This window comes from Phytophthora infestans, genomic scaffold (genome assembly GCF_000142945.1).
Source record: "Phytophthora infestans T30-4 supercont1.31 genomic scaffold, whole genome shotgun sequence".
In the NCBI taxonomy this organism is placed as follows: domain Eukaryota; phylum Oomycota; class Peronosporomycetes; order Peronosporales; family Peronosporaceae; genus Phytophthora; species Phytophthora infestans.
This window is the reverse complement of record NW_003303728.1, coordinates 453,209-477,538: the sequence shown is the minus strand read 5'-3', so window position 1 is coordinate 477,538 and position 24,330 is coordinate 453,209. Positions and strand designations below refer to the sequence as shown.

Below are 24,330 nucleotides of genomic sequence, written 5' to 3'. Positions count from 1 at the left end.
TGCTAACTATTGCGATGTTAATAGGGTCTTTGCAAGGTGCTCAGTACCGCTATGCTGAAATTATCATTCTATAGAGCTTGACAACAAACGCGTGGCTGAGGATTTGTACAAGTAACAGCTACTAACTCAACATGTATTTATTGGTGTAGAGCTCACCGCCATGCGCGATACGAATGAATCATCAACTCATGCTGACACGTGATATGCGCTGAGGTAACGAACGGGATAATTTACATGATATGAAGTTAAAACTATACATGACTAATGTGATCTGTACTGCGTAACCACTTAGAGAAAGCATCGATACTTCTGGTTCCACGCTCACCATCAGCTTTAACAATGGCAGATTCGGCTGACAGTCCACGTCGTACTAGACACCGTACGTATTTAATCACATATAAGCGCCGCGAGAAGAACTTTGACTCTCTTGTAGATGATCGCCATTTGGTTCCATACATACGCTCTAGTGATTCAATCGATGGCTGATTTGCTATACCTTCATGCCATTCAGTCCATAGCTGGCGTACCGTAGATACACCACGGCTCATAGCATATTGAGGAGGGTTTCCTATATTCGCCGGTGGCGTCTTTAACGGGGTAATGTGAGTTGTATCGACACTGGCTGTATGGATACGATCTGACGTCCGGTTAATATTATCGTTGCCATTATTTTGAACAGGCAGTATGAGGTACGCGACCTCGCCTTAAAGGAATGAGGTAAGCTGTCCTTCCAGTCGCTGAACTACATTCACCAGGTCCTTATGCCTTGCTTCTACTTTGTCCATTACAGCAGCGTGTTGAGTCCGTATTTGCTCTGTTAAAAGTGGCATGGCCACTTGAAGTTGTGATTCCACTGGATGCTGAGCTGTTAGCATGGCAGCAGAAAGGTTGGTTCGATACTGTTGAAAACAATCTCCGAAGACTTTGTGATGCCGAATTCTAGCAGGGAGATGTTCAAATAGTATTGCAGCGTCCTGTACTAGCACGATCCGCAAGAACTCTAAAAACTCAATGAACCCGCGTGCTGCTAAATTGCGTTCCCATTCTTCGGATATAATCTTCTCTTTGAATGATCGCAGGCCCGGAAAAATATCGGTCAAGAGCTCTTCGGGTGGCTCAAGAGTGGCACGATCCAAGTAATATAGTCGAGACTTGGGAGGGTGACCAGAGAGTGCGCGGATAGCTTCTCGGGCTAAAGGGGCTGAGTAAACAGCTTCCACTGTATCCAGTCCCCAACGACCGTGCCGGCGTGTTTGTGATATGTCGACGTCGGCACTCTCAAGCTGCCTCACACCTTGCTGTCTATTGATGTGAGTTTTTTTGTTAAACGTCAGCCCAAGATGTTTGAAAACGGCTTCATAGCTCTTCTTATGAGTTTCGTAGGATATAGACCTGGTCCGAGTTTTACCGCATAAAAATTTGATGTCGTACCAATCTCTAGACTGTTGAAACGATGGAAGTGGCTCTAAATCGACGTGAAAGCGCTCAAAAAAATAAAAGGCTACAGATCCAACTGGACACAAATGTACGTTTTTGTTCCGCATAAACCCAACATGCTGACGTGATAGTTTTCCCGTGTTGAATCAATAGAACCATTGCTGTGCAAGGCTGAAAGCCCTCGTTATCAAGAAGCTGTGAGAACATATCGGCGAGCTCCAAGTCACGTATATTCTCACCGCGAAGCAAACCATAGTGAGAAACTAGAAACGCAGCGCGTCCGCGTAGATCATCAAGCAGAAAAAACTATCACAAATCTGGCGAAACTGCAATTCCGAGTGGTATCCGTCTAGGAGAGATCCAACACCGCGATCCTGGTAATTTTTCTTCTTAATTTCAGTACTTTTAGCTTGCACATTTCTTAACAATTGTTTTACTTGAGCGGACCGAGGGTGCTCGTTTGAGTTCACTCGAAGTGCCACCTGTTGACTATATAGGTCGACAACGGCGTTTGCGTACCCACATACAGTCGACCCTCGGACAGTCGTTCCCTTTTTCTTTTTGGATTCTCTTCCCACAACTTGCTTGGACAGGAAAAGATGCAACTTGCCTTTTGTGACTGTAGAACCGTCGCAGAAGTGCTTGTCGTGGCACCACAAAACAAACTCCTTCTGATAACCCTCGTATTTTCTTTTGGTGTTGATGGGACGCGAATCCAACGTAGTTTGGAGCGTCGCACGCTCACTCTCCTCTATCTGTAATTGAGTAGCGCTGTCATTGACTAAATTACGGGCCTGTGAAGCTGACGTTGCTGCGGCCGAGAGCATTGAGATGCCCGAAGTCCTTGTCATCGCTGTGTGTCTCTTCGCGCTTACAAGTATGACGACAAGGGTAACATGAAAATTGATATTTCGATTAGGTCCCAAACTTAATAATGACTCGGGTCAGGACCCATACAACGGACAGCCTGATACTCATTAAGTAAAACGCAGAAAGTCATGACTCGGTCATGACCTTGGACCTGATATCTCAAGATACCAGCCGTTTTTTAATAAATATGTACAGATATTACTCGCAAGGTCGTGAACTAAATACTGTGATCTTATTGGCTTAAAGTATGAAAAATGCAGGCGTGTGCCATTTGATAAAATCACACCAAGACCAAGACTCGTTGAGAAGCAGAGACGACGACTTGCCAAGCAGTGGAAGCTGTGATCACCGCCGCGTATCGCCCGCGGATGCAGCCTAACGCTACAAGCACTTCGAGGCTTTAAAGCGCTCCGCTAACGGTGCTCAACCGACGAGCTCTGTCCCTCTCGTGGGCGCAGTAAAGATCAGATTACGAGCTTCCACAAGAGCACTACAGGCTTCGTGCATGTCAGTCTTCTTCCAGTCACCAGTCGATGCTGCGGGTTAGTTGCCTTGTGCTTCCCTGCGAATGGTCAGTGTGTAATGTGCCCTGGTCGGCCTCGTGCTAACTATTGCGATGTTAATAGGGTCTTTGCAAGGTGCTCAGTACCGCTATGCTGAAATTATCATTCTATAGAGCTTGACAACAAACGCGTGGCTGAGGATTTGTACAAGTAACAGCTACTAACTCAACATGTATTTATTGGTGTAGAGCTCACCGCCATGCGCGATACGAATGAATCATCAACTCATGCTGACACGTGATATGCGCTGAGGTAACGAACGGGATAATTTACATGATATGAAGTTAAAACTATACATGACTAATGTGATCTGTACTGCGTAACCACTTAGAGAAAGCATCGATACTTCTGGTTCCACGCTCACCATCAGCTTTAACAATGGCAGATTCGGCTGACAGTCCACGTCGTACTAGACACCGTACGTATTTAATCACATATAAGCGCCGCGAGAAGAACTTTGACTCTCTTGTAGATGATCGCCATTTGGTTCCATACATACGCTCTAGTGATTCAATCGATGGCTGATTTGCTATACCTTCATGCCATTCAGTCCATAGCTGGCGTACCGTAGATACACCACGGCTCATAGCATATTGAGGAGGGTTTCCTATATTCGCCGGTGGCGTCTTTAACGGGGTAATGTGAGTTGTATCGACACTGGCTGTATGGATACGATCTGACGTCCGGTTAATATTATCGTTGCCATTATTTTGAACAGGCAGTATGAGGTACGCGACCTCGCCTTAAAGGAATGAGGTAAGCTGTCCTTCCAGTCGCTGAACTACATTCACCAGGTCCTTATGCCTTGCTTCTACTTTGTCCATTACAGCAGCGTGTTGAGTCCGTATTTGCTCTGTTAAAAGTGGCATGGCCACTTGAAGTTGTGATTCCACTGGATGCTGAGCTGTTAGCATGGCAGCAGAAAGGTTGGTTCGATACTGTTGAAAACAATCTCCGAAGACTTTGTGATGCCGAATTCTAGCAGGGAGATGTTCAAATAGTATTGCAGCGTCCTGTACTAGCACGATCCGCAAGAACTCTAAAAACTCAATGAACCCGCGTGCTGCTAAATTGCGTTCCCATTCTTCGGATATAATCTTCTCTTTGAATGATCGCAGGCCCGGAAAAATATCGGTCAAGAGCTCTTCGGGTGGCTCAAGAGTGGCACGATCCAAGTAATATAGTCGAGACTTGGGAGGGTGACCAGAGAGTGCGCGGATAGCTTCTCGGGCTAAAGGGGCTGAGTAAACAGCTTCCACTGTATCCAGTCCCCAACGACCGTGCCGGCGTGTTTGTGATATGTCGACGTCGGCACTCTCAAGCTGCCTCACACCTTGCTGTCTATTGATGTGAGTTTTTTTGTTAAACGTCAGCCCAAGATGTTTGAAAACGGCTCCATAGCTCTTCTTATGAGTTTCGTAGGATATAGACCTGGTCCGAGTTTTACCGCATAAAAATTTGATGTCGTACCAATCTCTAGACTGTTGAAACGATGGAAGTGGCTCTAAATCGACGTGAAAGCGCTCAAAAAAATAAAAGGCTACAGATCCAACTGGACACAAATGTACGTTTTTGTTCCGCATAAACCCAACATGCTGACGTGATAGTTTTCCCGTGTTGAATCAATAGAACCATTGCTGTGCAAGGCTGAAAGCCCTCGTTATCAAGAAGCTGTGAGAACATATCGGCGAGCTCCAAGTCACGTATATTCTCACCGCGAAGCAAACCATAGTGAGAAACTAGAAACGCAGCGCGTCCGCGTAGATCATCAAGCAGAAAAAAACTATCACAAATCTGGCGAAACTGCAATTCCGAGTGGTATCCGTCTAGGAGAGATCCAACACCGCGATCCTGGTAATTTTTCTTCTTAATTTCAGTACTTTTAGCTTGCACATTTCTTAACAATTGTTTTACTTGAGCGGACCGAGGGTGCTCGTTTGAGTTCACTCGAAGTGCCACCTGTTGACTATATAGGTCGACAACGGCGTTTGCGTACCCACATACAGTCGACCCTCGGACAGTCGTTCCCTTTTTCTTTTTGGATTCTCTTCCCACAACTTGCTTGGACAGGAAAAGATGCAACTTGCCTTTTGTGACTGTAGAACCGTCGCAGAAGTGCTTGTCGTGGCACCACAAAACAAACTCCTTCTGATAACCCTCGTATTTTCTTTTGGTGTTGATGGGACGCGAATCCAACGTAGTTTGGAGCGTCGCACGCTCACTCTCCTCTATCTGTAATTGAGTAGCGCTGTCATTGACTAAATTACGGGCCTGTGAGGCTGACGTTGCTGCGGCCGAGAGCATTGAGATGCCCGAAGTCCTTGTCATCGCTGTGTGTCTCTTCGCGCTTACAAGTATGACGACAAGGGTAACATGAAAATTGATATTTCGATTAGGTCCCAAACTTAATAATGACTCGGGTCAGGACCCATACAACGGACAGCCTGATACTCATTAAGTAAAACGCAGAAAGTCATGACTCGGTCATGACCTTGGACCTGTTTTTTAATAAATATGTACAGATATTACTCGCAAGGTCGTGAACTAAATACTGTGATCTTATTGGCTTAAAGTATGAAAAATGCAGGCGTGTGCCATTTGATAAAATCACACCAAGACCAAGACTCGTTGAGAAGCAGAGACGACGACTTGCCAAGCAGTGGAAGCTGTGATCACCGCCGCGTATCGCCCGCGGATGCAGCCTAACGCTACAAGCACTTCGAGGCTTTAAAGCGCTCCGCTAACGGTGCTCAACCGACGAGCTCTGTCCCTCTCGTGGGCGCAGTAAAGATCAGATTACGAGCTTCCACAAGAGCACTACAGGCTTCGTGCATGACAGTCTTCTTCCAGTCACCAGTCGATGCTGCGGGTTAGTTGCCTTGTGCTTCCCTGCGAATGGTCAGTGTGTAATGTGCCCTGGTCGGCCTCGTGCTAACTATTGCGATGTTAATAGGGTCTTTGCAAGGTGCTCAGTACCGCTATGCTGAAATTATCATTCTATAGAGCTTGACAACAAACGCGTGGCTGAGGATTTGTACAAGTAACAGCTACTAACTCAACATGTATTTATTGGTGTAGAGCTCACCGCCATGCGCGATACGAATGAATCATCAACTCATGCTGACACGTGATATGCGCTGAGGTAACGAACGGGATAATTTACATGATATGAAGTTAAAACTATACATGACTAATGTGATCTGTACTGCGTAACCACTTAGAGAAAGCATCGATACTTCTGGTTCCACGCTCACCATCAGCTTTAACAATGGCAGATTCGGCTGACAGTCCACGTCGTACTAGACACCGTACGTATTTAATCACATATAAGCGCCGCGAGAAGAACTTTGACTCTCTTGTAGATGATCGCCATTTGGTTCCATACATACGCTCTAGTGATTCAATCGATGGCTGATTTGCTATACCTTCATGCCATTCAGTCCATAGCTGGCGTACCGTAGATACACCACGGCTCATAGCATATTGAGGAGGGTTTCCTATATTCGCCGGTGGCGTCTTTAACGGGGTAATGTGAGTTGTATCGACACTGGCTGTATGGATACGATCTGACGTCCGGTTAATATTATCGTTGCCAATATTTCGAACAGGTAGTATGAGGTACGCGACCTCGCCTTAAAGGAATGAGGTAAGCTGTCCTTCCAGTCGCTGAACTACATTCACCAGGTCCTTATGCCTTGCTTCTACTTTGTCCATTACAGCAGCGTGTTGAGTCCGTATTTGCTCTGTTAAAAGTGGCATGGCCACTTGAAGTTGTGATTCCACTGGATGCTGAGCTGTTAGCATGGCAGCAGAAAGGTTGGTTCGATACTGTTGAAAACAATCTCCGAAGACTTTGTGATGCCGAATTCTAGCAGGGAGATGTTCAAATAGTATTGCAGCGTCCTGTACTAGCACGATCCGCAAGAACTCTAAAAACTCAATGAACCCGCGTGCTGCTAAATTGCGTTCCCATTCTTCGGATATAATCTTCTCTTTGAATGATCGCAGGCCCGGAAAAATATCGGTCAAGAGCTCTTCGGGTGGCTCAAGAGTGGCACGATCCAAGTAATATAGTCGAGACTTGGGAGGGTGACCAGAGAGTGCGCGGATAGCTTCTCGGGCTAAAGGGGCTGAGTAAACAGCTTCCACTGTATCCAGTCCCCAACGACCGTGCCGGCGTGTTTGTGATATGTCGACGTCGGCACTCTCAAGCTGCCTCACACCTTGCTGTCTATTGATGTGAGTTTTTTTGTTAAACGTCAGCCCAAGATGTTTGAAAACGGCTTCATAGCTCTTCTTATGAGTTTCGTAGGATATAGACCTGGTCTGAGTTTTACCGCATAAAAATTTGATGTCGTACCAATCTCTAGACTGTTGAAACGATGGAAGTGGCTCTAAATCGACGTGAAAGCGCTCAAAAAAATAAAAGGCTACAGATCCAACTGGACACAAATGTACGTTTTTGTTCCGCATAAACCCAACATGCTGACGTGATAGTTTTCCCGTGTTGAATCAATAGAACCATTGCTGTGCAAGGCTGAAAGCCCTCGTTATCAAGAAGCTGTGAGAACATCGGCGAGCTCCAAGTCACGTATATTCTCACCGCGAAGCAAACCATAGTGAGAAACTAGAAACGCAGCGCGTCCGCGTAGATCATCAAGCAGAAAAAAACTATCACAAATCTGGCGAAACTGCAATTCCGAGTGGTATCCGTCTAGGAGAGATCCAACACCGCGATCCTGGTAATTTTTCTTCTTAATTTCAGTACTTTTAGCTTGCACATTTCTTAACAATTGTTTTACTTGAGCGGACCGAGGGTGCTCGTTTGAGTTCACTCGAAGTGCCACCTGTTGACTATATAGGTCGACAACGGCGTTTGCGTACCCACATACAGTCGACCCTCGGACAGTCGTTCCCTTTTTCTTTTTGGATTCTCTTCCCACAACTTGCTTGGACAGGAAAAGATGCAACTTGCCTTTTGTGACTGTAGAACCGTCGCAGAAGTGCTTGTCGTGGCACCACAAAACAAACTCCTTCTGATAACCCTCGTATTTTCTTTGTTGATGGGACGCGAATCCAACGTAGTTTGGAGCGTCGCACGCTCACTCTCCTCTATCTGTAATTGAGTAGCGCTGTCATTGACTAAATTACGGGCCTGTGAGGCTGACGTTGCTGCGGCCGAGAGCATTGAGATGCCCGAAGTCCTTGTCATCGCTGTGTGTCTCCAAGTATGACGACAAGGGTAACATGAAAATTGATATTTCGATTAGGTCCCAAACTTAATAATGACTCGGGTCAGGACCCATACAACGGACAGCCTGATACTCATTAAGTAACTACTTTGTAGTGTTTCGCTAGAAAAATGGCCGCCTGGAATATCAACATGTTCTCGTCCAATATACATGTAGTCAAACTTTTGGTATTATCCGCAAGCCAGCAGAGTGACTCTATTAACAAAATGCAACAACTAGACATGGAAACCAATGTTAGCCTGCTTATGGGGGCTAGAAACGTGTTTACCGGGTAGGTACCAAAGGCATTAACATCGCACTTTGAAACTCTTTGAGAATACCATCGAGAGTGCCAAAAAATCGTATCATATGTAAACCGAGACAGTCCATACTGGAGAAATCGCGTTTTTTTATCATCTTCCACGCCATATTAAATGATAGAGCATCATTTATGGGAGTTGAACCTGTACATTAGAACAGGTTCCTGCTCCACTATGTCTTTTGACACAAAACTACTCTCTGCAGGTACGCTCCCAGGCAAACAGACCACAATCATACTGTGAGACCGCATTGCATGACCGGCTGGAGAGACCAAATGCAAAAAGACTCTTGCGGAAAAGGAGTTTGCGGATTGAGAAAACCAGAACCAGAAGTGACGGTGGATAGGGGCGGAAGAGGGTAGAATATTGTTATTGTAATCGCTATTGAAGAGTAGATTTATCTATCCACCTGCGGCTGGCGAGCGAAGAGCATCAACTAGGATGGCATCTAGCATTTTCCGGCCAGCATCGAGCTGATGCGCGTGAGCAGCAGCGCCTTCAAGCAACCCTGGTACGAAATTGTGCTTTACGTCTTTTAATAGTGGGTCCAAGAAGTGACCACTCTCCACGAGCGTGTCGAATACTTGAACATGGAGAGTAGCCAAATACTGCTTAGCAGACGCACGAGCTGCCACTTTCTCTTTCAACTCTGCCTCTGCTGCGAGACGTGTAGCCTCTTCATCCAGGCGATGCTGCTTCTCTGCGAAACGGCGCTTTGCTTCTGCTTCGAGACGCTGCACCTCGGCCAGCTCAGCGTTACGGGCTTGCTCGAATAGCTTCTGGCGCTGGCGGATCTCTCGCAGCTCATTCTCTTCCAAAAACTCCAGCACCCCGAGCTCCAGGACTTTGCCTACTAGAACCTCCACGATTGGTTCAACCTCAAGGTCAAAGTCGAACAGGTCACCGCTCCCAATCTGTGTGGCTACATCTACCCCCGAGGGTGTCGGCATGACGGTTATGGGCGGGTGTAGATCCAGAAGCGCATCAGTTTGCGTGTCCATGTCTACCTCCGGGATTTTGTCAGCGAGCTCCTCCAGGTAATTGTCTGTCTGCACATCCATGTGAAATCTGTTACTGACCGGCGGAGGTGTGACTGACCGCTGCTGCTGATATTGTTGCTGTTGTTGTGGGTAGCGTGCTGCCCGAGTGGCGGCTTTATACAATTTGCGGGGGTCCCCACCTCCTCGTCCTGGACTTTCTGGTGTCTCCTGCACCAAAGCCAACAACCAATGTTAGTTCATGGAGCACAGCGACCTTTACCCTTTACCCTTTGCAGCGGTGCGCACCTCCCGCAACACGTAGGCACTACCGCGATGCACGCGTTTGTCGAACATTATGTTCTGCGCGCGCTCTGTACTGCCATTTGCGTTATCGAACCTGGATTCATGGATGGACATACAGTGAGCACCACGATCATAAGGAAGTACATGCACGCAAGCAACTGAGAAAGCTCGGACGCACGGGATCACGGAACCCTTGCTGCGCTTTGTAGCGACAGAGCGCGGTGCAGACGAGAATTTGTAGCCGCCGGGCTGCATGGCGACTGACGAAGATAGGATGCGCGGCGATGAAAAAAATACTTCATATCGAGTACTGTTAATTTTAGATTCTGTAAAACCTATAATTCTGCCCATCCCTAAATAAACCCTCTATTTTAGGGAGGGGCACAATGATCAGCATGACCAAGTAAGTGAGTTGTGTTGAAGTTTAAGTTCTCGTACTTTAAGCCAAAAAAATCATAGCCTGCGTCTCAGCAACCTCGTTACCGGTACCGCCTTGGTTCCGCAGAGGTAATCAGATAATTCCAAAGGGGTACTATAATAGGGAGGGGGGAGGGGGTATTTTGGAGAGGCACTATCGTACGACCCTCCCTAAAATAGTACAGTACCCCTGTTTAAGGGGTAGAAATTTCCCATGGGGAACAATTAAAGGTTTTACGGTAAGTTTTTCGAAATATAAAAAAGAATTTAAAGTGCTTACTATTATTAAGCTGAAGTCTTGGAGATGGATCCTTTGCGACCAGCATACGCCCCGACTTTAGATCTTCCCGTAAGAAATAATTATCTTATGCGTTTTACTTATTAATACATGTAGTTTCTATTAAGGCACGTGTTGATACGACGGCCTGATTCACCGATCAAAAGTTGCTTAACAGACTGAGTGCATTTTGTCTCTTATTGTAGAGGTCTATACTGTAACATTATTTTGAATGAACTAAAATCGACTTTTAATTAAATTAGAATAAAATATTAATCTAAAACAACACTTAATTTCTTGTTTATTGAACACAAATATTTTTATAATGGTCAATCGGCATTGATGCATGTATTCAAACGTGAAGTTAATTTTCACGTTGAAGTGGAATATTACCAGAGATTTTGCACTTGAGTTTTATTAACATGTAAGATTGTTGCAACATATGTGGTTTAGTCAAGTAGTTTGTAAAATCAACCAATCGTAGAAACGCATCGGAGATGGCTACATTGACAGCCCCCCCCTCCCCCCCGACATCGAGGAATCGTTGTGAGAGTTAGTTGACAACCTTTTATAGTTTAATTTGGATGTTCTCAACATTGATTGTTTCAATGTTGGAATGATTCGTGTATCGTTTGATTTGCCTTTCTATTTTGTTTGTTTTAAATGTTTCGTTGTGATTTGGCTAATCAGTGAAAACATTTTCATACAGAAAAAAATTGTTCCCCTAGCATATGAACATGTTAATTTTGTTCACTGTAGAACGAATTTTCCATTTCTCACTGTGTATGGTTTGCAATACGTATAAGACCTTTACGACGCTTTAATTTTATCAACGTATTTTGTATGTTCATTAATCTAGTGGTTAAGTCGGTTAAATCCATGTATCCTTTTATTGTGGCTCTTATGTTTAGTGTTTCAAGTACCGGTAACGATACTTGCCTACCAGTTTGGTTAAACGCTTGAATCAACGTTAAGCTAAAATGCCCCGAAGATGTTAGAAGCTCAATATGATATTGTGATGTGCAACCTACCTCCAAAATTGTAGGGTTGCCGTCCTTGTGGCTCGAGCGATAAGTTGTTATCTTGCTTTAACATACAATCAAACGACATTAAAATCAAATACATTGATATTTTGGAGGTGTTTCATAAACCTATAACCTATTTGTACATGTGTTTACGATTGTAAAATGGTCGTAGATAGATGCGTGTATGAGAGTTGTTGCTTAAGCAGCTGAGAATAAGAGCAAGATTTGTTGTGGAAGCAAAAGCATTTTGTAGAAGTTTTTAAACTGTTTTCTCTTTTCCCTTTAAAATTCATTCTTTGAGTTTGTGGCACAAGATGCAGAGGTTAATACGTACGACTTCGATAGAGGCTATTGTGCTAATCGTGGATCCTGTTTGTAGTTCGTCTCTTTTTGTCTTTCACATTCTTTTGCTTTTTTTTGGTTCAGTTTCCCAAGTTTGGTAAAATATTTTAGTGATTTTGTTTCGACATGAGCATCGCTTAAACGTGTTATCATTAAATCACAGCTTAATATAGCTATATATTAAATGCAATAACGACTCCAATTGTCGCGAGTCGCCCTTGAACGGGACGCTTGCTCTGATTAACGATAGCGAGCTCTAGACGTGCGAAGCAAAAAGTAGTAGTCCAAGTCGAAACAAATATTAATATAAGTAATATAAAGCCAAATGTAATAAGTCAACTCGGGGTTTCCAGGTAAAATTCACGACTGAATAAACAGCGAGCACCTCGCTCGCAATGTCACCCTTAGCGTAGCCCTACTCATCAAAACCGCACGTCAGCACGTCCTTGGGTACACTATTGCAGGTGATGCCCCTCCCTTCCCTTTACTGTCGTTTGCATACGTTGCGGTAGGGTCGTATCTCATGTCCGTCCCAGGTTCTTTGCACATCACAATCACGACAGGCAGTACCTTGCCCTTTTGGGAGCACCTTCAACGGCGTATTCAATTGGCAGTGTTGTCCCTCTCCATACTTCACGTCGATGCGAAGTGGTCAGGCACCAATTCGGACAACGAAATCCTGACGATGGCAGAGCTGATTCGGGCGACCCGACAGCCGCTCATCGTCTCGCCATACGACTACAAGTGGCTGGTCACAGGTCACTCTAGAGGGGGAACGAGAACCGTGCCCAAGACGGTTGCCACTGTGGTGTTGGAATTTCCACGTGAACTCTAGCTACAAATGTAGTTAGGATGTTCCCACAACAATACGTCTACTAGGATAGTAAACGATCGTTCGGGCGGACCTGAAGACCCCAGTTCTGCCCTTGCACCGGGACAAACTGGACCTTGTAAACTACTTATATAGGCCAACCAGTAAAAACAAGAACACGCTACTAGCACGAGCAAAGCTAGCAGGCGTTATGAATTCTCGTGGTCCCAACAGCGGAAGGGTACCAGGCACGGGTAAGCCTTTTACGAGGTCACCGGGTGTTCAACCCTCGGTTGGAAGAATAAAAGGGATGCAATACAAGCAATCCCAGTCGTGCAAATACGCAACAATAAGCCGTCACGTAAAACCTCCCGATAGTAATCGGCCAATACACAGTCTCTTGGCCTTGACGGATGAACCCTCGCTACAGAGCTTCGAGTTCACCGACAGGCATAACACACTCAAACAAGCTTGACCGGACGCTTACCTTGAAGCCGGACGTCGCTCTGTGTGCTTGAGTGGAAATTCTGTTCTGTATTTATGTTTACCCTTTCGGGTCTATTCCCAATAAGAAGTCCTATTCAAGTTTACAATTATCAAGTGAACAATGATCCGTTATGGATCTTCTTGCACGCCAAGCGTCGTCTGCACCGTCGCATGAGCATCTTTAACGGCTCGCGCCTTGTCCCAGACGGCGAACGTGCATTCCAGGGGTCGCTGAGGCTTCCGCGAACTCATCCCAACCGCCACCGTGGGTTCGTACGTAGATGATCAGTTCTTGGCCGCTGAATGCGAATCCGACCAGTCCATTATAAATAATAAGGACAGTCTGGATTCAGTGACATATGGACCGTATCCAATATCCGTTGAGAGTTCGGTACTGACGCCATCGAGTCTCTTGCACTTTGGCGCCTCTGTACATCACATGACCTAGGGTTCGTCGCTTGAACATCTTGGGCGGTGTCACGTCTTTGTCGGCGGGCGATTATCCGCAACTATGGAGAAATCAATACACCACACAACTGCTCCTGTCGCTATAGAAGCCACGGTACTGGTGCCTGTTGTGACATTTCTTCATTCTCCAAATCACCATCCAGTCACCGCACGTCCAAGCGTTTAAATCGAGCCGTGACCGACGCGCTTCAGCGTCTCGATCCTCGCCGCCGTCGCGAACGTGAACAGCTGGAGGTACGTCAGCTCATCTTCCTCTTGAATCATCGGCGCCTTGCTCATCACCATGCTGTGGTGTAGCGGGATCAGCAAAATCTGCGAGATTGCCGGATCCAACTTACCAACTGCGTCCAGACACCGACTAACGGAGGGGGTCCCCCGATGATCCGTGTTCTGCTGAACTTTTATCACCTTGTGTACCCGTCGGTAGGGCGGGATCTTGCTCTCTCGGTAATTTCCGAAGCACTCAAGTGGTGAAGCTTGAGTGGCTTGGCGAGACGTGGGGGTGGGGTGGAGCAGCAGTGGAAAATCTTCACTCTGCGTCCGTGGATGGTTCCGAATCCTAAGCGAATATTCGAGCTTATGGATCCGAGGCCTAGATCGTGGATCTGGTCGTAGGGTTGCCTTGCGGGTGTGTCCCTTGCCTTTGCGTTTCCTTTACGTCGTACTTGCTGCCTCCGGTGACGGGATCTTGAGAGTTGAGACCTTCTAGGATGTAACCGAACAAGTAGTAAATTCGGTTAACCGGTCGGGTCTGCACGTGTATAGGAAAAGCTCACTAGGTTGTAGGATCTGGCCAATGTATTATCCAGTTATCACTACCAACACTCGATTCGCAATTCCCAACCTTCTCCTAGCTCGTACGGCCAATGTAGTTCCGATTCTTGAGGGCAGGAAGACACTTGCGTGTTATTGTGCAAATAGAAGTCTGTATTGATACTTAAACCTATACCTGCCTGGATTTCTACCTTCTATGTCTTTCACTTGTTAAATCCCTTACCAGGCTCGGCTGCATGTCCTTTCTTTCCTTGACCATCATCCCAGCTGTATTATCCTCGGATCCACCGGATCCATGGCGTAATCATTATGGTCACCCTATTATGGGTACACTCATCCGGATCCAGATTGATTGGATTCACTTCACTGTATGTGTACAATGCTCTCGTCATGGACCCGAGCTCTCCAACATCGTTCCGCGATCGTCTGTGATCTCCATTGTCCCACGAAAGTTTGCGATCCACTGCATCCATCGTTCCTGGTTCCTGAATCCAGGTCTCTCTATGCGGGATCCTCTTCCTTGAATCGGAGCTCGGAAGTATGGAATCCGGGGTACCTCGCGGTGGATCTTGACTTCTCATTAGCCGTGTTTGCTAGATCCACCTTCAGATGACACCTACCACCATTCCTTCATGGGATCCACTCTTATATAGTATATCCCATATCCATCTAAGTGAATCCAGGTAAGGGTGGATCCGAGATAAGACTTGGTGGATCTTGCCTTCTCGTACATCGCTCATACCAGATCCACCGTCATCTCATACGGGGTGCTGCTCGTCATGGCTAATCCACCACAAGCAACTTGCATCCGCGCCGGACGATCCAAATCCTCTCTAATCACTTGAAATTGTCACTGATTCGGGATAGTGACCCCGCCAGGTCCATTCTCTTATTTCTGAGAAAGCACTTCACCACAATGCATTACTCGTCTTGTTTCTCAGGAGGGCAACACCGAGGTTTCAAACACCCCTCAGCCTGCTGCACTTCCTCCGACAGCAGCGCCATCAGCCGGTCCTCTGGCGCTTCCTGCCCCGGACTCTTCGCCCCCTGTGACAGCTCCTGCGGCAATTCCTGTCGTCGCTGAATCCACGGAGATGGCTCCTGCTGGTCCTCCTGCGCCTGCTGGTGGTCCTCCACCACTCACCGAGGATTCACTGCGCGCCATGCTGACTGAAAGTACGGAAGCATCGGTCGATCACATGATGACCTCGATAGTTTCGTACTTGACTGCGATGGCTCGTCACCAAGTGCAGCTCAGCGTTGCACCCCCTCTTCACGGCGATGTCCACGCTCAACGTCGCCTCGAGACCGCCGTTGGTTTCGACGATGTCCTCGCTGCGGTAGAGCCTCTTCCTGACGCGCTGTCGGCATTGCCTGACCGAGTTGCCAGCTTGGAGCGTCAGTTGCGGGCCGCCCAGACCGAGGCTGCTACCGCCGTACGTTCGGTGGCACCCGCAATCATGGCTCGGGAGAACGCGGAGGCGTTCCTCAAGGCTGCCAACGCTGAGATAGAAGCCCTTCATAAGGACGTCAAGATTCTCCGCGAGTCGAACGTCAAGAACGACGCCATGCTCGCAAGTGTTCAGGCCACCATGGAGCGACATTCAGAAGACTTGAATCGTCTGCACTGCGAGGATCAAGCTCGGGACGCTTTCATCGCCACGTTAAACAAGAAGCTGGCTCGTGAACGCGAGGTGTACAAGTCGTCAATTGGTGCGAACACCGAGCAGACTCGGAAGCTCTATCTCTTTTTGGTCAAGCTTGCTTAAGGCAAGTATGCTGACAATGACACGCTCAAGGTCCTCGAGAACCAGCAAGATCGTAACACTCGCCTCCTCCAAGTGAATCGCACCCTCCGTACACACGTGAGTCTGGCCGGGATGGATCCCGAGGTACTGCGTCTGGCTGTTGACGGTACGTTCTAATGTTGCTCTTTCCACCGTGTGTTCAGCAACTAACGTTCGTTCACAATCCTCCGTGATAGGTGTGAGCTGGACCTGAACGCCCTGGACTTGGACCAAGAGACGTTGGTCGCTTTGCAGCGCATACATGCTGCTGCCGCGTCTTCGGACGATCCACAAGCGCTTCCTGCAGCGTTGGCAAAGGCAGCTCATCAAGTGGCCCATGGGAAGTCCCACAAGCGCCTTCGACCAGGTGGCGAGGAGTCAGACGACGAGCTGGACGACTCTGACGAAGACAAGGCTCCCATCCCGACGGACAAGGCCAGTACTTCGATGGCAGCTGCTGGTCTCGGTGATGCGCCACCTGCCGACACTTCAACTCCCAAGTCGGCTCGTAGGTCGCTATTCGGCCCGAAGGCGTGGAAGCAAGCAGCCCAGAAGAAGCGCAAGAAGACTCGTCCTCGCTCTCCCGCCAAGTCGCCCCGACGTCATATGAAGACTCGGTCCAAGTCAGTACCGTCTTCTCCTAGCTCATGGTCGCCACCTCCAGCACCAGCGGCTTCCTCAACTCCCGCCGTGGTCGACCTTAGCGTCGACCAGAGTGACGTGGACATGGTAAATGTTGATCCAAGTGGTGTCCCGTCGGTTCATGAAACTGCCACCGAGTCTTCGGGTAAAGACGTGGACCCTGGGGATCACGACGATGTTCCCGGTCTTCCTGACGCGCCTTCGCTTTCGCCTCAGGGTCCTCCCGACGTGGCTAAGACGCCAGCTTCGACGATTTCTTCTTCTCCAGCAGACATACGCGCCGCTGAAGAGCCCTTGCGTGAGGCCGAGCAATTTCGACTGATGTTTGGCTCAAGTGATGAAGGTGAAGGATCAGACAACACTGTCCCACAAGGAAAGGCTGCTTCGTTGTCTGCTGCGACTTCTAAGACGGTCCAAGTCTCGGGGGTAGTTTCCACAGCAGGGCCCGCCCCTGTTGAAGCTGCTCCACAAGTCTCCGTGTCTTCAAAGCCCGCATCGACTGTTATGACGGTGCCGTGCCAAGCGTTTCTTTGCCCGACTTCTCGATCGAGATTGATGACGATGGGAATGTCGATGACGATCGTGGAGATAACGTGGAGGACGATGAACTTTCTGTGGATAATTCACCTGATGGTCCAAGTGGTGGCGGTGATGTTCCGCCACCTTCCGAGCAATCAAGTACAGTCGAAGACGAAGATGTCGAAGATTCCGACGGCAACTGGAGCGGTCTTGTCCTGCTCGACTCCGACTCCTCCTCGGCCAAATCCTTCGCCGATGATCACTTCTCCGATCATAGTCGGTGGTCCGCCTCCTCCGTCACCGGCAAGCCACCAAGCGCTACCATCTTCACCTCCTGTTCCGGCGTCTCCTCGTCCGTTCTCTTGGACTCTCGATGCTGGACCTGGGCGCAAGATCACGGCCACCTACACTTCGGTGCCGCGTCATGGTGGTGCACCGTCGGTTGAGCCGTTGCCTCACCGAGTGTTGCCTGGTGCTCGCCCTGCGGTGCCGGCTTCGTCCACCTTGTTACCGTGGGTTCTTCCGTACTTGGACATGGCGTTTGCAGATGCAGGTGCCAAGAAGTGTTTCGAGCGACTCTTGAGCATGACCCTTCCCGAACCAGCTGGTGAGGTTACCGTCCGTACGACGTTGGAGGGTCTCCAAGCGTATTTTGACTACTCGCATCCTAATCACCCGTACCAGCAACTTCGCCAGCTCTACCCTCTTCAGGCGTGTCTCTTCGACACCGTCGACTTCGATCCAAGCGTCCCCATCTCAAAACGTGCTCCGATTGAGACACGTCTCACGATGGTCTGGGCGAACCTTCGGGGTGACGGCGGCAAGCAGGGTGACCTCGGGTTCGCGTTATGGGAGCGTCTTCACTGGCTTCCGTTGGCTGGCATTGAGAGGGGTCTCGTCGAAGAAGCAAAGAAGGTCGGCCACGACAAGGAGCTCTTGAAGGAACGGAGAGCTCTGTTGACGAAGCTCTTCAGTGAGCGCGACCGTCGTGCCGATCGTCTCCGTAACAAGTACCGAGAACAGTACATGGTGTGGAGTCGTGACTCCGTTTTCTCCGGTACCTCCGACCCGCCGTTCATTCGTCCTGAGTTGGTTTTGGAGCCGTCGAAGCCATGGTACGCGATCGAGAACTTGCCGTTAGCACCTCGGACATCCGACAGGCTTTCCGAAGTTCCGGCTCTCGATGCTCGTCGACCCTGGCGTACTGGATGGATGAATGCGCCGCATCAGCACCCGTACAACACCAAGTACTTCCCGTGCCAGCGTAATCCGGAGCTCTTCAATCCTCGTGGTGCGCGTTTCGTGGATGTGTACCGAATCGTGCTTGTTGAACCCGTCTCTGGACGCTAATGAGTTTATTCGACCTGACGTTCGTTGTTTGACTCGCCACCGGTTACTCCACGTCCCGCTCTGACTGCTGCTCCTGTTGAAGCTGGTGCCGAGGATTCACAGGTTCCGGCTGCGGCTCCAGCTGCCGAGGCTCAGGTTCCTGATGAAGAGGAGAAGGAGAGAGGTGACTCGACTTCGTTGGCACTCTTGGCCACCGCGGCAAGGCAATTGGAATCGATTTGAATCCTCGCTGCATGCTCCACGATGTTCTCCAGCATCTCAGCTAACTGTTGATGTGTCCAGCGAAGTTTCTTTTTTAGTGGTCGCTCCCCGGTCGGCATTCACGTTTTCTTATTCTTAATCCACTTCCACAGCGTAATCATGTTCATGTTGTTCTTCAAATGCATATACAATTTGCTGTTGCAGTAACGTTTTTCGTCTGTTACGACAGGCTGCATCGCCCTGTGGACAGTTCACACGTGATCCAGTCACGCTAGTCTTCGTCCGCCACTTGCGCCATCTGCAGCCGATTCTCTCTCTTCCTGGCTTGCAAATAGTCGTACAGCAGACCTCCACATGACAAGTTGGATGCTGGTTCCCAAGTTGGATCTTCATAACCAACCCAATTGACTTTGAACTCGCGTACAGCACGCTCCGTGCTCGTCGACAGTGGTGTTCTGTCGTCGAGGATGGCCTCGACTTCATATTCACCGGCAACTTGATCTGGTTCCCAGCTGTCTTCAGGCAACAGTTACTCGTCGAAATCGAGTCTTGCTTCATTAGTCGCGTCTAGTACCAACCGAGTGTTCGGTCGACTGTTGAATTCGTTGACAGCCTTGAGTCGCGATACATGCACCACATAAGGAACTCGCGGCCAAGCTTCGATCAGTTAAATATCTTCACGTCGTACGAGAATACAACGCTGCCGCGGATTCGTTAGCCACTGAAGCGCTGGAATCAAAGGTCATTCGTGTCATCTTAGCTGAAACTCGCAAGTCGGAATGGGCGTCGCTGAATCGCATCCAAGAAATGATCTACGAGCCGGATGAAGACTCGGTAGATGTTTCGTCACGTGGAGCAGACCGTCAAGTACATGTACTGTCAGGCAGCGAGTCCTTAAAGTGGAGAACTTTCGAAAATTTCTTGGTTGATTACAGCTCACCAGAGTACGATTATGGTAATATTGCAGTGATGACTAGGCGACAGACGAAAGCCAAGAAACACGTCAGGTTTGCCGATGAACACTCGGAGGGGGTCTCAAAAGCTCAAGAACAGCATGAAGAACGACGAGAGGCGTCCAACGAAGATTCAATCGGCGAAGATTTGCCAGACCATCCTCAGAAGACTGTACCAGCGGCATTTCCCGATGCGGAAGATGTTGACCCGGTAGCAATACAGCGTGAGCGGCGCAGACGATTAATGGTGGCACAGGACGAGGAGCAGAAGTGGTCGAACATCAAGAAGGTGCTTCAGGGCCAAGCAGAAGAGCTGAGTTATAAAGATGCTCGAGATGCCTGGAAGTATGCTGACCGGTTCGTACTATCAGAAGATGGCGTGCTTCACTATATTGGATTGAATCGTTGGTACGACCACGGTTGGCAAGAAGCGACCAAACTGCGGCTTGTAGTACCGACAACGATGATTCAAGAGGTCCTACAGAACCGTCACGACTCGCAGGAAGATGGACATCAAGGTGTGGTGAGAACGTTCTATCGCGTTAAGTTCGAATATTACTGGATCGGCTTGTACGCTGACGTGGAGAAACATGTGAAGTCATGTCCGGATTGCAGCTCGAGTAAAAGCCGTCCGCAGCTTCGTGGATACTCGCCTGGCAACGTACTAGCCGAACGACCTTTCCAGTGGATTTTGTGACCCACTTCCGAAATCTCGCCGGGGCAACACTGCGTTGCTTCTATTTCAGTGCTCGTTCACGGGATTCGTTATTGACAAGGCTATGTCGGATACGACTGCGCTGAGTGTTGCTCAAGTGTTCGAGGAATGTGTGTACCGACGGTTCGGAGCCACATCTTTGATCAGGCACGACCGCGACCCACGCTTCATGAGCGAGGTTTTCCAAGCGTTCACGGAGATGATGCAGGCAAGATCACGAGCAACTTTGAGCTATCGGTCACATGCTAATGGACAACAGGAACGCTCGGTGAAGTCGGTGATGGGTTCCGTACGAGTGTACGCGGAAGATCCTCTACAGCAAGATTGGGACGAAATCGCCGAGAAGCTGGTATTCGCTATTAATACTTCTCAGGACACTACGCGGAAGAAAACACCGTTCTACCTCGTTCATGGTTGGGATGCGCAGTCGACGTTGAGGGCGATGTCGTCATCACTCAAACGAGAATTCGGCAAGCAATCTGACGCACTAGCGTGGCGGCGTGAGATCAATCGACAACGTGAGATCGCCCTTACTATCGCCAAAGATTATCTGACTGTAGAGAATAAGAAAGCGAAGGGCTAAAAAGCATAATGATGCCCTGAGTCGACTGGAAAAAGCCGCTGTACCTTAACCAAGTGGAAACGAACACTCGGCGGACACTCCAGAAGCATCGGAAGAGATCGATGATCCTGCAAGAACCCCACCGAGATCTCTTTTTGAGATTGGGAGCCAGGCGTGGTTGTACATAGAACGCGTCAAACCGGGCTTAACGAAGAAATTGGCCCATCGATGGCATGGACCTTTTCGGATCAGTTGTCGTACGAGCTGGAACTGCCGGACCGAAGTGGGTATCGCTTCTACCCTGAATATTCAGCAGCGCTAGCAGAGTTTCCTTCCTGCATGCGATCACCCCTAGTGATTGTTGAATCGCGAGCCTTGAGTCACCAACGATGACTATATCCTCGGCACCGTGCGCAATAGCAGCCTTCACACTCTTTATCATCGCAGGGTACTCTGCCTCATTCACCGTGGTGGACGAGAGGTAAGCGTGTGCAGCAATCACTATCTTCCACTCAGAAAAGCCCACAACACCCATGAACAACTCCCGTAGCCACCGTACTTCTCCGTCTTCGCTGATCCGTCAGAAGACATGACAAATCCACTGTAAATACGGGGAAGCCTGGCGTACAGCAAAGCGGGGTCCATTCGATTTGTCGGAGAGCCCTTGTTTGGAGGTGCCACCGGCGCGAGTGAGTCGTCCAGGTCGACGAAGCCCGTAATGCTTGACTGCCGCAGCTGCGCGAAGGTGACATCTTTCTCCTTCACGCGCTGCACCTTCAAATGCCACTGCGAAAGCAGCACAGCGAACTGGACCGCGCGTCCGAAGAGAGACTTCGACTTGTGCACCCACTCTAACGTCGAGAATCGTGTATCGACATGTAGCGCCTTTCCTGCCAGCTGGACGTAACAGATCTTCAACAGCAGAAGTAACACCAAAACTTCCTTCTCAGCAGGATGGTAGTTCATCTCGGCTTCCTTACTCACACGATCGAGGAATCGTACGGGGTGTAACTTGCCTTCGTGTTCTTGCATTAGCGTAGTGCTCAACGCCCATTCATTCGCAAAGAGCATTACATGAGCTTCCTTTGACCGGTCGAAGTGCCTTAGGATGGGTGAATGTGAAACTTTGTCTTCATGTTTTCGAAGGAACGACGTGCCACAGAAAGGCCACCTCAACGGCAAAGTCTTCATCCTTAAGCTGGTACAGCGCCGTACAGTAGACCGCGAAGTCTTGAATGAAGCGGCTGTAGTAATTAACCGCTGCAAGAAACGAATGCATGCCCTTCTTACTCGTCGGAAACGAAAGCTCGGTAATGGCCGCAAGCTTCTTCGGATCAGCCCTGATTCCTTCTGGCAACTTTTATGCGACAGAAAGTCCACCTTGGGATGGCAGAAGATGCTCTTGGTGAAACTAATGCTGATCCGACACTGTGCAAATCTTGCCAGCAATCGGTCCAGCGTTGCCAGGCAGCTGTCAAAATCCTCGTCACCGAAGCAAATATCATCCACAAACGACCGTCGACCAAACACAGGTACCAGCGATGATTCGTCCGGTTAACCGGTCGTAAACATGTCAGCGACGGGGCTGTAGTACAGGGTCGGTCTCCACCAGTGCTTCGCGGTCTGCCGCGAACTTCGTTTGAAACGAACCCTCGGCGCTTGGCCCACGACGTTCCTTGGCCTGTTCTTCAGCTAAACGCATCCTCTTGGAGTATTCAAACCAACCGCCTTTAGGCTGAACGAACCCCCAGAGTGCGTTGTCAATCATACGTTGATAGATCATCGGCGCGTTCTTTAACCCGAAGGGCATGCGCAACCACTCGAAGTGTACGAGTGCGCAGACAAACGCCGACACTTTACGTGCTCGCAAGGTCATCATGGCCGCCCAGAAGTCGCTTGCAGCATCCAGCGAGTAGAACCATAGGTAGCACTCGAGATCGGTCAACAGATCGTCGACTATTATCCCGGCCACCAAACCTTGAACAAACTTTGGTCCAAAAAAGTTAACCCTTCCCTTCACAAAACCCATAGCGATAGTTAGATATAAGGGGTACAATCGGGCGTAGATTCCGATTTTGAGGTCTATTTTTGCGTATCTGCAACCATTGGTCTCCCAATCGGCCGTTACAAAAGGCTCTATATCTTGCAGAATTGTTTGCAATTGTGGGCTTGTCACGTACTAACATGCATACATATTCATTGGCAGAGCCGGGATAACAGGTGGGGATTTTCAGAACCGGATGGATAAATTCCAAATATTACCGCAATTTGACGATTGTTAGAAAAATATAAACTTGCTAAAAAGAACCCGTCAAAAGAATATCTAGAGTGTAAAGAACATACAACGGGTCAGCCGTTCATATTCCTAATCGGCTACAGCTTCATTGTCATCGACGGCCTAGCACGCGACGTAGTGAGCGCACTGATACCACAATGTTGTGCTCTTCTTTAAGACGCTGTGCTAACTGTGGTGCTACAACAGGTTTTCCGCTCTTGTTCATTCTCGACACCAACTCACGCACGAGAGGCTGTATGCTTTCTCCATGTTTCGGAGGCCTCCCAGATGGTTTTGGACCTTCCATCTGTCATAATTAAATTGTCGACCACTGAAATGTTAAATATCAATAATAACTGAAATGATATGAAGTACAGCCTACCGAGGTGAAATTCTTGTCGTGGTGCTGCTCCCAGTGCGCCCATATAGCTGAATTGGTGCCCGTAGCAAAGCCTAAACACTCTTTGACATGATAACGAACTCTTCCTTTCCATAGATGCGGTGCAGAGGCCTTCTTTTGGCGGAGGAACTCGTAGGTCTTCACAACGAAGTACTTCTCAGCAGCAGTCAATTTCTTACCGGCGACCATTTGGAAAGTAGTGAACATTATTAGATGCTGTGAAGTTCTTACGGGAATAAATAGACACCAAGCTATCTATTAAGGGGACACACAACGAAATCGGTTCTACGGTTGCGGAGTTACATTCCTCTAATTTAAGATAAAATATATTACCATTTTTGTCCAAGCCTTTTTGGCCGGGATAATAGCGGCATTGCATACTCCATGATTACGGTACAAGCATTCACCATCTCGTAATCAATGCAGAGCCGGATGTCCAGCCCGTTCTTTTTCATCACAATCACGATTGGCGATGCCCATGGACTGTCTGAAAAGACGATCAGTCCTGCTCGCAGCAAAGCACGTATCAGTTCGTACCGTTTTCCGAAAAATCGTAACGGCACTCGTCGGGCACGCTGTTTAATTGGGGCATGCCCCTGCGTGTCGATATCGCATACCGCGC

General features: G+C 48.6%; 1 protein-coding gene across 1 annotated transcript; it reads right to left on the bottom strand.

Annotated features, from left to right (window-relative positions):
* Nucleotides 1-8,822: 8,822 nt before the first annotated feature.
* PITG_12600 (flagellar radial spoke protein, putative) lies at nt 8,823-9,959 on the bottom strand (the record flags this gene model as incomplete). Its single annotated transcript, XM_002899329.1, has 3 exons — nt 8,823-9,629; nt 9,708-9,798; nt 9,883-9,959. 3 exons carry the CDS (start codon nt 9,957-9,959, stop codon nt 8,823-8,825), a joined length of 975 nt encoding a protein of 324 aa, XP_002899375.1.
* Between the last annotated feature and the right edge of the window lie 14,371 nt (nt 9,960-24,330).